The sequence below is a fragment of the Globicephala melas genome, chromosome 3, assembly GCF_963455315.2.
Source record: "Globicephala melas chromosome 3, mGloMel1.2, whole genome shotgun sequence".
Classification (NCBI taxonomy): Eukaryota; Metazoa; Chordata; class Mammalia; order Artiodactyla; family Delphinidae; genus Globicephala; species Globicephala melas.
Window position 1 is genome coordinate 47,914,071 of NC_083316.1, and position 13,159 is coordinate 47,927,229.

General features: G+C 43.3%; 1 protein-coding gene across 1 annotated transcript in view; it reads left to right on the plus strand.

Moving 5' to 3' along the window:
- The first annotated feature begins 606 nt into the window (after positions 1–606).
- The window catches only part of ZSWIM6 (zinc finger SWIM-type containing 6), a 202,650-nt gene continuing 190,097 nt past the window's right edge, over positions 607–13,159 (plus strand). The window contains exon 1 of the mRNA XM_060295805.1: positions 607–1,291. Coding sequence (XP_060151788.1) covers positions 622–1,291 — 670 coding nt within the window. The 5' untranslated portion in view covers positions 607–621. The remainder of the gene's footprint in view (positions 1,292–13,159) is intronic.

Sequence of the window (13,159 nt, forward strand, 5' to 3'; positions counted from 1 at the left end):
TGAAAGCACCTCCTCCGCCCAGAGGCTTTTCCCCCGGCGGTCAGGCTGTGACGGGGGGTGGGGCATCGACCCGCGGGCCCCGCCCCCCGTTTAGCCCGGACCCCTCCCCTGTGCTCACCTCTCATCTCCCCTTCCCTCCCCACTGCGACCCACGAGGCGCGTCCTCACTTGCTGGACATCAAAGGGAGGCAGGGAATTGGAGGGGGAAGTTGAGTAGGCAGGGGGCGCAGAGACCCACCCACCTTAGGCCAGGCGAGGCGGCCCGCCCCCTCCCCCGGGAACCCCGCCTGAGCCCCGCCCCCCGCGTCACAGCAGTCTGACATTCTCACAACCCTTCGGGAACCCAACCCCAGCGCCCCCGCTACCCCCGTGTCCGCTGAGCGCTCTATTTATGTTTCAGCCCAGCGATTTGCATAGGCCCCGCCCTTGGCCCTAGGTTCCCCTATCGGGGCCCCGCCTCAGCCTCGACGTCACGGTGAAGGCCTCACCTCTTGTGCCCGTACAAGGAGCGGCGGGCCCTAGATGGCAGCGTGGCGTCGCGGCGGCGTGTGCGTGTCGCGCTTCCTTGTGCCGTTTATAGGGTCCTGGCACTTCCGCTGTCGAGTTAGAAGCGGCGCGGTCATGGCGGAGCGCGGACAGCAGCCTCCTCCCGCGAAACGGCTCTGCTGCCGGCCGGGCGGCGGAGGCGGTGGCGGCGGCGGCGGCGGGGCCAGCAGCGGCGGCGGAGGAGCGGGTGGCGGCTACAGCTCTGCCTGTCGGCCGGGCCCGCGGGCGGGCGGCGCGGCGGCGGCGGCGTGCGGCGGCGGCGCAGCGCTGGGGCTGCTGCCGCCGGGCAAGACCCAGAGCCCCGAGTCGCTGCTGGACATCGCGGCGCGCAAGGTGGCTGAGAAGTGGCCGTTCCAGCGCGTGGAGGAGCGCTTTGAGCGCATCCCGGAGCCGGTGCAGCGCCGCATCGTCTACTGGTCCTTCCCCCGCAGCGAGCGGGAGATCTGCATGTACTCGTCCTTCAACACCGGCGGCGGCGCCGCGGGCGGCCCCGGAGAAGACAGCGGCGGCCCCGGCGGCGCGGGCGGCGGCGCGGGCGGCGCAGGCGGCGGCGGCTCCTCGTCCTCGCCGGCCGCCACCTCGGCCGCCGCCGCCGCCGCCGCTGCCGCCGCCGCCGCCGCTGGGGCCGGGGCCCCGTCGGCGGGGGCCGCCGGGTCGGCGGACGGCGGAGACGAGACACGGCTGCCCTTCCGCCGGGGCATCGCGCTGCTGGAGAGCGGCTGCGTCGACAACGTCCTGCAAGTCGGTGAGTCACGGGGCAGTCGCGGGGCCGTCTGTCCGTTCGTCAGTCCCTCGGGGGGGCGCCCGCCCCCTCCTCTCCCCTCCCCTCCCGGCAGCCCCTCAGCCCAGCGCGCGCCCGCACCCCGCCCGGTGCCCTCACCGTCCCGGATAGTCCTCCAGAGCGGAGCGCCCATTTCCTCTCCGCCCTCCCCGCCCCCTGTCTCCCCGGACGGGCCAGCGCGAGGGGGAAATGAATCAGCAGGACGCGCCCCTCCGCGGGGTCCGCGGGGTGGGTGTCGGGTGCCCTCGGCCCGCTCGGTTCCCCGCCCTTCTTCCGGGGAGCACGTCCTGGAGGGCTCCTCGCCTGTTTTGGGGGTTGAATGTGGACAAAGGCACGGGCTGACGGCCGGGCTCCGGCGGAGGGTGTCTGTGGCGGGGCCGTGCGGGGCGGGGGAGGGAGCGCGGGCCGCACAGACAATGCCGGCCGGGGCCGAAACGGCGGCCGGGCCGCGCTCTGCGCTCTCCCTCCTCTCTCCCCTTGTCTGTCGCTCGCTCGTCTTTCTTTCTCCTCTTCTCCCCCCTTCTCACCCCCCGCCCCTTCCATTTGAGGGAGGGAAATACATTTTAATGCCACTCGGCTGCCTCTTTTCTCCTGGCTTCGACGGGCTGGCGGCCGCGGAGCTCCGGGGGTCGCTGCGGCGTCTGGACTGGCCCGGGCGAGCTCCACCGGCCGCCCCGGGATTTAAATGTCCTTTCCTCCGCGCCTCTCCGTCTCGGAGCCGCGCGGCGGGCTGGACCCATCTCCTGAGGGATCTCTCCCCGCGAGGACGCTCCCTAATTAAAGGGCGCGAGCCGGGCCGGGAGCGGCTGGTCCTTCCCCGTTCCGGGGGGCAGCGGCGTGCCCGGGGCTCCTGCCGCCGGAGTTCGGTTTGCGCCCGGGGGACCGCGGGTCGTGCTCTGTGCGATCCGTGGGGAGCGGTGACGGGCTTGGCGCTCTCGGCCGGCGGCTGCAGGAGCGTGAGGCGGAGGGGCTCCGCGGCCGCTCCCGCGTCCCTCCGTGCGCGACCGCCTGGCAGCCGGGCACGACCCCGCACTTTGTTCTCATTTTCAGGTTTATTTGTGCCCCTTTCAGTTTTCTGTCACCCTCCGAAAAGGGGAAACCAAACAAAAGAGTCTCTTTATTTCTTTTCGGGGCTTGTAAAGTAGAAGATATTTGACAAAGGCGAGAGTAGGACTTGTGGTTTAAAGCTGCACAGCCCTTCTTTTTCTGACAGACCATGAGAGTTTTCTCAAATACCGAATTCTAAAAGCTTTCCCTGTCCTCCCCCTCCCCCCGCCCTCCAGTGTGTTTTTCTGGTCAGATATTTTTTTCAGCTGTAGCGCTGGGGATGTTTTGAGCTGCACGGAAAAGAACAATGCTATAGTGAAACTCCCCTTTCCCCGTATTTTTCTCCTGATTGCAAAACGACGTATTTTCTAACCCCCCCTTCTCATATTGCTGTCTATTTAAACTGTGGTGGTGAGCACGGTTCCTAATGAATGGGGAGAGGTTTGGAAGCATCACTGCCTCTGATTTTTTATTTAATCTTCTCTTTCCGTAGTCAGTTCCTTTTATCCTTCTCTTTGGGAGTCGGGTGGGGGGCTGGGTGGGGACCCAAGAGAGACTTAAAGATTTGTTTTAATCCTATCTGGTTACTTTGAATTCTGATGCAATCTGCAAACGTGATTTTCTGCATGGTCATTTATTTGTAAAGGCAGCCCCCAGTGTTGCCTTTTCTAGGTTAGATACCCCTTTCCTTATGTCTAGAGGGGGGTTTAACTTCTGAGGCCATCCATTCTTTAAAAAAAATCTAATTAACAGCCTTTCAAGTTATTATGCCCCCCCCCTTGTTTCCTGCCTGGTTGAAATAGATTGAAGCACATCCATGGTTTCTCAGTATAACTAGTTTGTGAGTTTTTATGGCTTGGCTGGCAATGCTGAGTTTTTTTTTTCCCCCTTCTGTGCTTGACTCTGCTTGCAAGCAATGAGGAATGACAGGAGAGCACATAGGGAGGGTTTCTTGGCTGATTGCATTTAAGCCAGGAATTCACTGTGAAAATAAAGCCAAGGGACGATAAATAAAAGATGCAATCTTCTCTAGGAGACAGACACACAGCGTGGGCTTTGCCTGCTTTCATTGGTGAAGAGGCCGGAGTGAGTTGTAAAGAAAATAGTAACTTTCTGAATAGTCCCGGGAGGAGAAGGAGGCCACTGAATGGAGCTGGCAGTGGTTGATGTGAAGTAGATGCTTCTTATATAGTTTGAAGAGTTGACCACCCCTTTGGAAACACTTAACATACGTGCTAAACAAGTGCTGTACAAATTGTGGAAAATATTCTTTTTTCCCTTCTGAGTTCTGCCAATTTCCTTAACTTCCAAGTTGTATTACTTGTTGTGCCAGTCAGCTTAGAGATGGAAGGCTGTTAAATGCCTGGCAGCTGGCACTGAGATAGAAAACTTATGACCAAGATTTTTTTTCTTAAAGAAGAACTGAGAGAGTGGCTAGATTAACCATCTAATTTAGCTCTAAGTGGTGGTTTGAATTGGAACTAACATGAAGCTTATTTTATAATTTTGTGATTTGAGGTAGAACCCTTTCGCTTCATAACCTGAAATGGAAAAGAACAGAATACTCTGTTGATAGCATCATAAGCAATTTTCTGCTATTGCAAAATTACAAGTTTGTTTGTACAGGAAGTATTCTTTGACTTTTGTAGAGATGACTAAATTATAGATACAATACAGACAATCTAGTTGTTGGACTTTATTTTACACTTACAATGTTGAAGATTATTTAAGGTTATTTTACACTTACAATGTTGAAGATTATTTAAGGATTGAGGGACAGAGAATTGGGATTTCCCGGAAATTAAACATACTTGCTTAGTTATTATTTTCCAGCTCCTAGATTTTAAGAAAAAGAAATTTAAAGGAAAAGAAATTAAACCTTTGATGTAGCAGCTGTAAGCAATATTTAATTGGTACAGAGCTGTTCATCAGTTGATTATGGGAAGTTTTGGAGGAAGTGTTGTTGGCTTATTATTGTTAACTAATGATATATGGGGTGGGAGCTATTGCTGAAGGTAAGGTGCTTGTATGTAAATATTATTGACAACATTCCAGTAATGATTTAGAAGTCACATAAATTTTCCCAAAAATTTTGCCTGGGAGAGAGCAGGCAAATCCCTAATGGGACCTGAAACTTGAATTGTTAAGGAAGAGACAGATATAAGTTACCTGATTTAAAAAAATCTAAAAGCTTCTGTAGGATTGAAAACATGATGAACCAAGTTAAGCAACTAACTGGGGCAAATATTTGCCACATGTTTGACCAAAGGCTGGCAGGTAATTCCTAAAAATCGGGGAAAAAAAAGACATGAATAACCTGGTAGAAAAATGGACAACACATTTCAGAAAGAAATGCAAATTATTAATAAATGTATTTATCTTCACTAAGAGAGACACAAAAATGACATGCCATTTTCATCCACCACATTGGCACACAGGTAGACATTACCCAGAATTGATTGAGAAGGTGGGAGAGTGGGATGCTGCCTCCCCTGATGTTTGGCACAATCTTTTTGTGTCATTTCTAGGAATTTATTCCATAGATATATTGATATTAGTGCACAGTGATGTTCATTACGGTGAGTGATGCTTATTGCAGTATGGTTTGCAATACTGAAAATCTGGAATCAAGCTAAATTTCTATCAGAAGGGAAGTGGCTAAGTAGTACTCAATGGAATACTATGCAACCATGAAAAAACAAAGTATATTTTTATATACTGACAAGAAGAGGTGACCAGCATATTTCATGTAAAAACAAGTCAATTCTATACTACAAAGCTACAGTAATCAAGACAGTGTGGTACTGGCACAAAAACAGAAAGATAGATCAATGGAACAGGATAGAAAGCCCAGAGATAAACCCACACACATATGGTCACTTTATTTTTTAAAAAGGAGGCAAGAATATACAATGGAGAAAAGACAGCCTCTTCAGTAAGTGGCGCTTGGAAAACTGGATAGCTACATGTAAAAGAATGAAGTTCCTAACACCATACAGAAAAATAAACTCAAAATGGATTAAAGACCTAAATGTAAGGCCAGACATTATCAAACTCTTAGAGGAAAACATAGGCAGAACATTCTATGACATAAATCACAGCAAGATCCTTTTAGACCCACCTCCTAGAGAAATGGAAATAAAAACAAAAATAAACAAATGGGACCTAATGAAACTTAAAAGCTTTTGCACAGCAAAGGAAACCATAAACAAGACAAAAAGACAACCCTCAGAATGGGAGAAAATATTTGTAAATGAAGCAACTGACAGAGGATTAATCTCCAAAATTTACAAGCAGCTCATGCAGCTCAATATCAAAAAAACAAACAACCCAATCCAAAAATGGGCGGAAGACCTAAATAGACAATTCTCCAAAAAAGATATACAGATTGCCAACAAACACATGAAAGGATCCTCAACATCACTAATCATTAGAGAAATATAAAGCAAAACTACAATGAGGTATCACCTCACACAGTTCAGAAGGGCCATCATCAGAAAATCTACATATAATAAATGCTGGAGAGGGTGTGGAGAAAAGGGAACCCCCTTGCACTGTTGGTGGGAATGTAAATTGATACAGCCACTATGGAGTATAGTATGGACGTTCCTTCAAAAACTAAAAATAGAACTACCATATGACCCAGCAATCCCACTACTGGGCATATACCCTGAGAAAACCATAATTCAGAAAGAGTCATGTACCACAGTGTTCATTGCAGCTCTATTTACAATAGCCAGGACATGGAAGCAACCTAAGTGTCCATCAACAGATGAATGGATAAAGAAGATGTGGCACATGTATCCAATGGAATATTACTCAGTCATAAAAAGAAACGAAATTGAGTTATTTGTAGTGAGGTGGATGGATCTAGAGTCTGTCATACAGAGTGAAGTAAGTCAAAAAGAGAAAAACAAGTACCGTATGCTAACACATATATATGGAATCTAAAAAAAAAAAAAAAGTTCTGAAGAACCTAGGGGCCGGACAGGAATAAAGACGCAGATGTAGAGAATGGACTTGAGTACATGGGGAGGGGGAAGGGTAAGCTGGGAAAAAGTGAGAGTGTGACATGGACTTATGTATACTACCAAATGTAAAATAGATAGCTAGAGGGAAGCAGCCGCATAGCTCAGGGAGATCAGCTCAGTGCTTTGTGTCCACCTAGAGGGGTGGGATAGAGAGGATGGGAGGGAGACACAAGAGGGAGGAAATATGGGGATATATGTATATGTATAGCTGATTCACGTTGTTATAAAGCAGAAACTAACACACCATTGTAGAGCAATTATACTCCAATAAAGATGTTAAAAAATAAAATACAAAAAAAGAGAAAATTTTAAGCGAAAAAAAAATAAAGACAACTCAACAGTTCATGTAGTATGCTGCAATTTCTGTTTAAAACAAAAAAGATGGACTTGCATATAGGTGTATAAGAATGTGGAAAATGTACACAAGCAACCAGTGGATAGTGAGTATCTTTGGAGGAGGGCAGTCAAATGAATGGGCAAGGTTTTGGGGGGAATTTTAATTTTCATTGTTGTTATGGTTGGATTTTTCTTAAAACTAGCAGCATATACTTTTGTAATAAGAAATCTTAGGATCGTTATCCTTGTGTTTTTAATTAACACATTTTTTTTTGTTTTGGGGTGTGTGTGTGTGTGTGTGTGTGTCCCCTTTCTGAAGAACTGGTGTACACTCAATTTTTTTTTTTTGAAACACCATTTCCTTATTTGTGACTAAACAATCATTTAAAAGCAAGAAATGTCTAAACAAAACTAGAAACTAGTCTTTTGTATAAGGAAGGAGCTAGTTTTTTTTGTTTTTTTTCTGGTTACTTTTGGGAGAGAAATTCTGTTCATACTTTGTTAAACATTCTCATGGTCTTTTCAGATTTGTTACTTAAAATTTTATGATTTAGGGGGTAGCAAAGCAGTAAAAGGGGATCATTATTAGATTTAAGATGGTTAAAATTTTAATCAGCTAACTTAAGGCTAATTTGTTGGCCTGTGAGTATTTTGATTTTCTTTACAGTCCAGAGATTATTATATAAAGATGTGATTCTAAATGCACTTTGAGAGTTAGGTGTTTTGTTTATTGATGATAATATAGTTAATTGAATGTAATTTTGAGATTAAGGTAATGATATAGAACAAATTTGAATGAGAGCCCTATGCTCGTTTTGTCTTTTGGTTAATGAAAAATTACACAAAAGGAAAAAAAATTGAAACTAGTTGCATGTGTTTTTTTTATTGTGGTTCTATCTGAGTTGAGATGTTTAATTTGCTTACAATTGATTCTTGAAAGTATTGAGCATCTCAGATGTGCTCAGCATTGTTCTGAGGGAGTTTCAATTTTAGGTGAAGCAATCTTGAAATTTTTTATGATACTTGGTTCTCCAGCGGTTAGTATTGGTCCAATGAAGAAATCTAAAGTGTTTGGGAGACAGAATACTTTTCGTAGCCAAAATATTTCAACAATACTGGAAGGTGGAATTGCAGATTTGAATTAAGCAAATATTTCTACTCTTGCTTCAGTCTTTAATTTCCTGCCCTACACACTTGTATTCTGAGTACACCCTGGAATTGAGAAGGAAAAGGCCACCCACATTATTTTAACTGTGCATTGAGTTTCATCCTTTTTGCAGATGAGAGACTCGGATACCTTTCCTTCTTAAAACATCAGGATTCCGTGGAACGTGTTGTCTAAAGAACAATTATTGCAATTAATTGAACAATTAAAGTCAGTGTTGTCTTAAGTATGTCCTGGCCAACTGTTAAGATGTTTATCTGTTTATCCTTGGCTTCTTTTCTTTTCACAATGGGTAATCAGTTACTGTCAGTTCCAACTCTAAATGTTTGGTCTGCAAAGATGCAGGGCAGCATGTCTTTTTTACTCAGAATCATATTAAGAGTTTACTTAATAATGTGTGATTTTAGCTTAGTAATATGTTCAGTGAACAGGATGGCAATGAAGGAATGACTGATACTTTCGTTTAAGAAAGCTGTCCCTTTTAAAAATTATACGAACGGGTCTGTACTAATTCCAAATGCTTACGTGCTTTATATTTTTGTGTTGGAAAATCGGTTTTCTTCAGTGATGCAAAATGAATTTGGTACCTTTATTTTAAGAAGCTTATGTATACATATGATAAGACACACCCGTGTTAGAAATTTTTATAGGGGCCATCATTTAACTTGAACTGCTGTTGACCTTCACCTGTTATATTTAAGAGGACAAATATCCTACAAGAGAAAGCAGATTATAGGTAAGTATAAACATCTTAGAAACAAAGCAGATTATAGGCAACAATTTTTTAAATGGTAATAAACTACATGGAGCCCACAAAACCATTTTCAGTTACCTTTCAGATTACTATTATATAGTTTGAAAAATCATGCTTTCTCGCAATAAAAATGTAATCTAATTTTCTTGGTTTATTAATTTTTTGATGTATGTAAATATTACTGTATTTATTACTGTAAATTAGAAAACATGAGCTATTTCCTCCTTATAGTGAATGGAAAGACTCATCTCTTTCTGAGAAATCAGTACCAAGTGGTAATTTGGAGAAATATGTTACATAGTCTTGTCCCATGGAAAGAGACTTGTTTCCCAATCCTAGCCAGAGTCTCAAAAATAAAGTGTGTTAGATTTGTTTGAAAAATCTGAGTGTCCTTCCACTTTTTGCTTTCAGCGCCATGTGTTCTGCTAAGAATTTCCTTTGTACATGGTTTTCAATTCTTTAAAAATAGGATGCTTCCTTTATTTCTTTGATCTAGAAAAGATAGCCAAAGCAAGCTTTGGAGAGAACGCAGTGCAAAATCTGCTTTTCATTTTGAACTTAAAGATTGACCTTCAGCTGATAGTAAGTGAAGTCTGTTGGAAAAGGGTATGCTAAGTGTTTTATATTTGTGGAATTCTTTAGTGATAATTAGTTTTTTGTCAGCATATGTTACATATATTTATTTATGTATTTATTTGTAACAAATTTGATGTTCCCAAGTGAGAGAAAAGGAGACAGATGAACCTAGGTATCATTTGAGTATCACTACCCCAAGCGTATTTCAGTGACCTCTGTGTACAGGTGCACTCTTCTGTTTCTTCTTAAATATGCGAACGGATGAGATTCTGTTTTTACACAATACTTTGCATGATAGTTATTATCTACCTGTAGAGCTCTGAATATTTGTACAGCTAGATTCCAGCTTCTCCGATTTTGCTCATGAGAAAACTGAGGCCCAGACATGTTGAGTAATTTGTCCAGAGAGGCATAGTAAATTGCAAAGTTAAATGTGGAATCTCTGTTTTTCCACTACTCAGGCTGCCTCCTAATTTCCTGAGAATGTTTGGTAAACTTCAGAAAATCTCAGAAATCAGAACAAGCATATAGTGAATGTAAATTGACTGTGCTGTTGGAGAGATTATTTGGCTAACATTTCATTGAATGTTATAAAAATATTTCTAGATAACATTTTAGTTTCAGGCCAGATTCTAATGACTTCAGTTAAGCAGTGATTCTGGCATGCTTAGTACATGCTAGTATAAAACATTCGTAGACATTTGGAAACTGTAGAGACGTTCTCTGATGAGATTAAAGTTCAGGAAAAGTTAGTTATGATTGCTAGCTGTATGAAACTCTGTTACAGTTGGTGTGAGTACACATGACTGTACGCATACCTCCTTGTAATACAGAATTTACTAAAAGTTGAAAATACTACATACACAGGACGATAGAAGTCAATACCCAGGAAGAAATTTGTCTATTCTGAACGTAGTATGTATATGAAAACTTATTCAGTAGTGTCTGTGTTTGACCTGTTTTTGTACATTTTTCAGTGTTTGCCAGTGTCACCCCACCCTCATCGCTAGTAACTAGTACTATATACATAACCCTTAGGTACACTTCTTTCACGTAATTGATGTGGCCTCAAAGCTTTATTAACATCTCTTCATAAAGACCTTGTATTATTTCGGGGTTTTCTTTATTGTACTGAGCATGATTTACAGTGAGCCTCTTAATACTGCTGTATCAGCATTTCCAGTCAACACTTTCAGAGCACTTAACCATGTGCCAGATACTGCTCCAAGTACTTTATATTTCTTAACGGCCCTATGAGTTAGGTACTTTTATTATTTTCATTTCACAGATGAGATAACTGAAGCATAGGGAAAAAGCGCAAGTAACTTTTGCCCAAGGTCACACAGCGTGGTAAATTATGGAGCTAGACACAGCCTCTCTGGGCTGATACTCTTACCCCCTAAATAATATTACTTGTGATGTGTCATCGTTAACTATTCTAGAAAGTTCATCTTCATGTTTATAGTCTCTTAGTACTTTTTAGGGTAATTTTTCACAGCCAGAATTTTAAATTGTGATCAGAGCTATGATTTTTAACATGTATTTTAAAAATTTGATTTGAAAAACTGCACTTTAAAAATACCTTTTGTGGGACCTACTGTATAGCACAGGGAACTCTGCTCAATGTTATGTAGCAGCCTGGATGGAAGGGGAGTCTGGGGGATAATGAATATATGTATATGTATGGCTGAGTCGCTTTGCTGTGCACCTGAAACTATCACAACATTGTCAATCGGTTATACTCCAATATAAAACAAAAAGTTAAAAAAAGTGCCTTTTTGTGAACGAACTTCAGCTTTGGAAGATGGTTGTGTGGGGTGATTTTGATCATCATTCATCAGACATTTTTAACTTTTGAAAGAGGAGTAACTTGCATGTTAGATCTAATTGCAATATATATGTCGCATATATACATTTATCTTGTACAACTTTTTGAATGTTATGATTGAAAATTATACTATTTCTTGTGCTGAGAAAAAGATTTAATTTTCTTTGAAAGAGATAGGTAATTGGAAGGATGTTAATTGGAAGGATGCAGTAGAACCTGTCAGTACATCTAAACTCTTACCAACTGAAAAAGCTGATCAGATAAATTGGAAGCTCATTTAGTGAATTAATGCGCTTAAAGTTCAGGTGACTCACTGCCTGGTCCTACGTTATTTAACAGTCTGTTTACTTAAAGCATTTTTCATTGTTAATTGGTGTCAGATCTCTAAGGTTAGAAGGTATTATGGAAAATAATGTAAGAAGATAGTACATAGAATGAGTCCACAGAAGCAAGATTTAAATTCTCTTAATTACGTTAGTACAATTTAGAATGCTACATGTGCCATGTTGTAGCTGTTAAATATTTGCTGACAGTGATCAGTATTTTTATAAATGAAGTATAGGTATTTTATCATTTCACTGTAAAGGGCAGAGCCTGGAGCCTCTTCTGGTGTTACTGTTGGTCTTTTGGTAAAGGCTGGCAGAAGTTGAAGGTAGCACTGTAGTATTTGGTTACGTTGAACCTTTGTTCCTGCTACTGCTTTATATTAACTCATTTCTACAAAGAAGATGGTCATGATTTTAATAAATATTTGTCGTAAAATAAACTGCTAAAACACAAATACCAGAAGTTTGTAATCAGATGTATGTGAGAGAGGACTTTTTTAAAAAATAAGTTTACCTTATTTCTTTAGGAGTTTGTTTTTTAATTTAATTTAATTTTTTAATTTTTAATTTTTTTTTGTCCATGCGGTGGGATTGAACCTGAGCCTTCAGCAGTGGAAACACTGAGTCCCAACCACTGGACCTCCAGGGAAGTCCCGGACTTTTTTTTTTTTTTGGCGGTACGCGGGCCTTTCACTGTTGTGGCCTCTCCCGTTGTGGAGCACAGGCTCCTGACGCGCAGACTCAGTGGCCATGGCTCACGGGCCTAGCTGCCCCGCGGCATATGGGATCTTCCCGGACCGGGGCACGAACCCGTGTCCCCTGCATCGGCAGGCGGACTCTCAACCACTGCGCCACCAGGGAAGCCCCGGACTTTGTTTTTTTTTTTTTAAAGCATTCTTAAAGTTTCCTTAGCACTTAGGATTTTGAACTCCTGACACCATAGTCTAGTTCTCTTTTGCTTCTCTCCTACAATTATCACCTGTGTAATTTTTGTCTTATATTTTCTCTAGACCATGGTAAAGCTGAGGACTGAAATGGCCAATGGCTGCTTTGTGATGATGGCAGAATCAAGTGAGACTTGAGGGTAGGAGTGAAGGGAGCCTCTGAACCTAACCTGCCTCAGAGCTCAAGTATCTTTCTTCTTTTCCCTCCTTCTCTAATGCCCATGCTTTTTCCCTTCCTTTCTTGGACACGGGGGAATGGAGTGGGGGAGTGAGGAATAGTAGAGAGTGGTAGGGAAAAAGGCAAGAAATTGGAAGAGGTAAGAAATACCAACCAGGAGAGTGTGTTCCATTCCTTTCTTTCCCAGCCACTGTCCCCTTCCCTTCAACCTCCCTCGATTTAGGGAAATAAAGCTGAGGTCACAAGGACCTATGTGTTCCAGCTGCTGCTTGGCTGCTATTTTTAGCCTGGCCCTCCATCAGGCTGGCACTAGGCCATGATGGCATAGGGCCAGCACGTTGTGGGACTGCTTGGCAAATGTCAAAAACTTAACTTTTCAGTTATTAAACTGAACTAATTTTTGTATATATTCTGTATTATGATATTCTACTTACCTCTACTTTTTCGAAGTGGGATGTGCATTTTTTAAGAAAGGATTGATTTTTGATAGTAGTCATCATACTGTGATAACTATTTTAGATAGGAGAAAGATTTAAGAATTGCCTTATCAGGTCAGACATATATCCTGCTCAATAATTTTGGTTTTGTGGTGGCACCAAGAGGTGTGAGATTTGCCTGACTAATTTAAAATGCCTTGGCCATCTTTA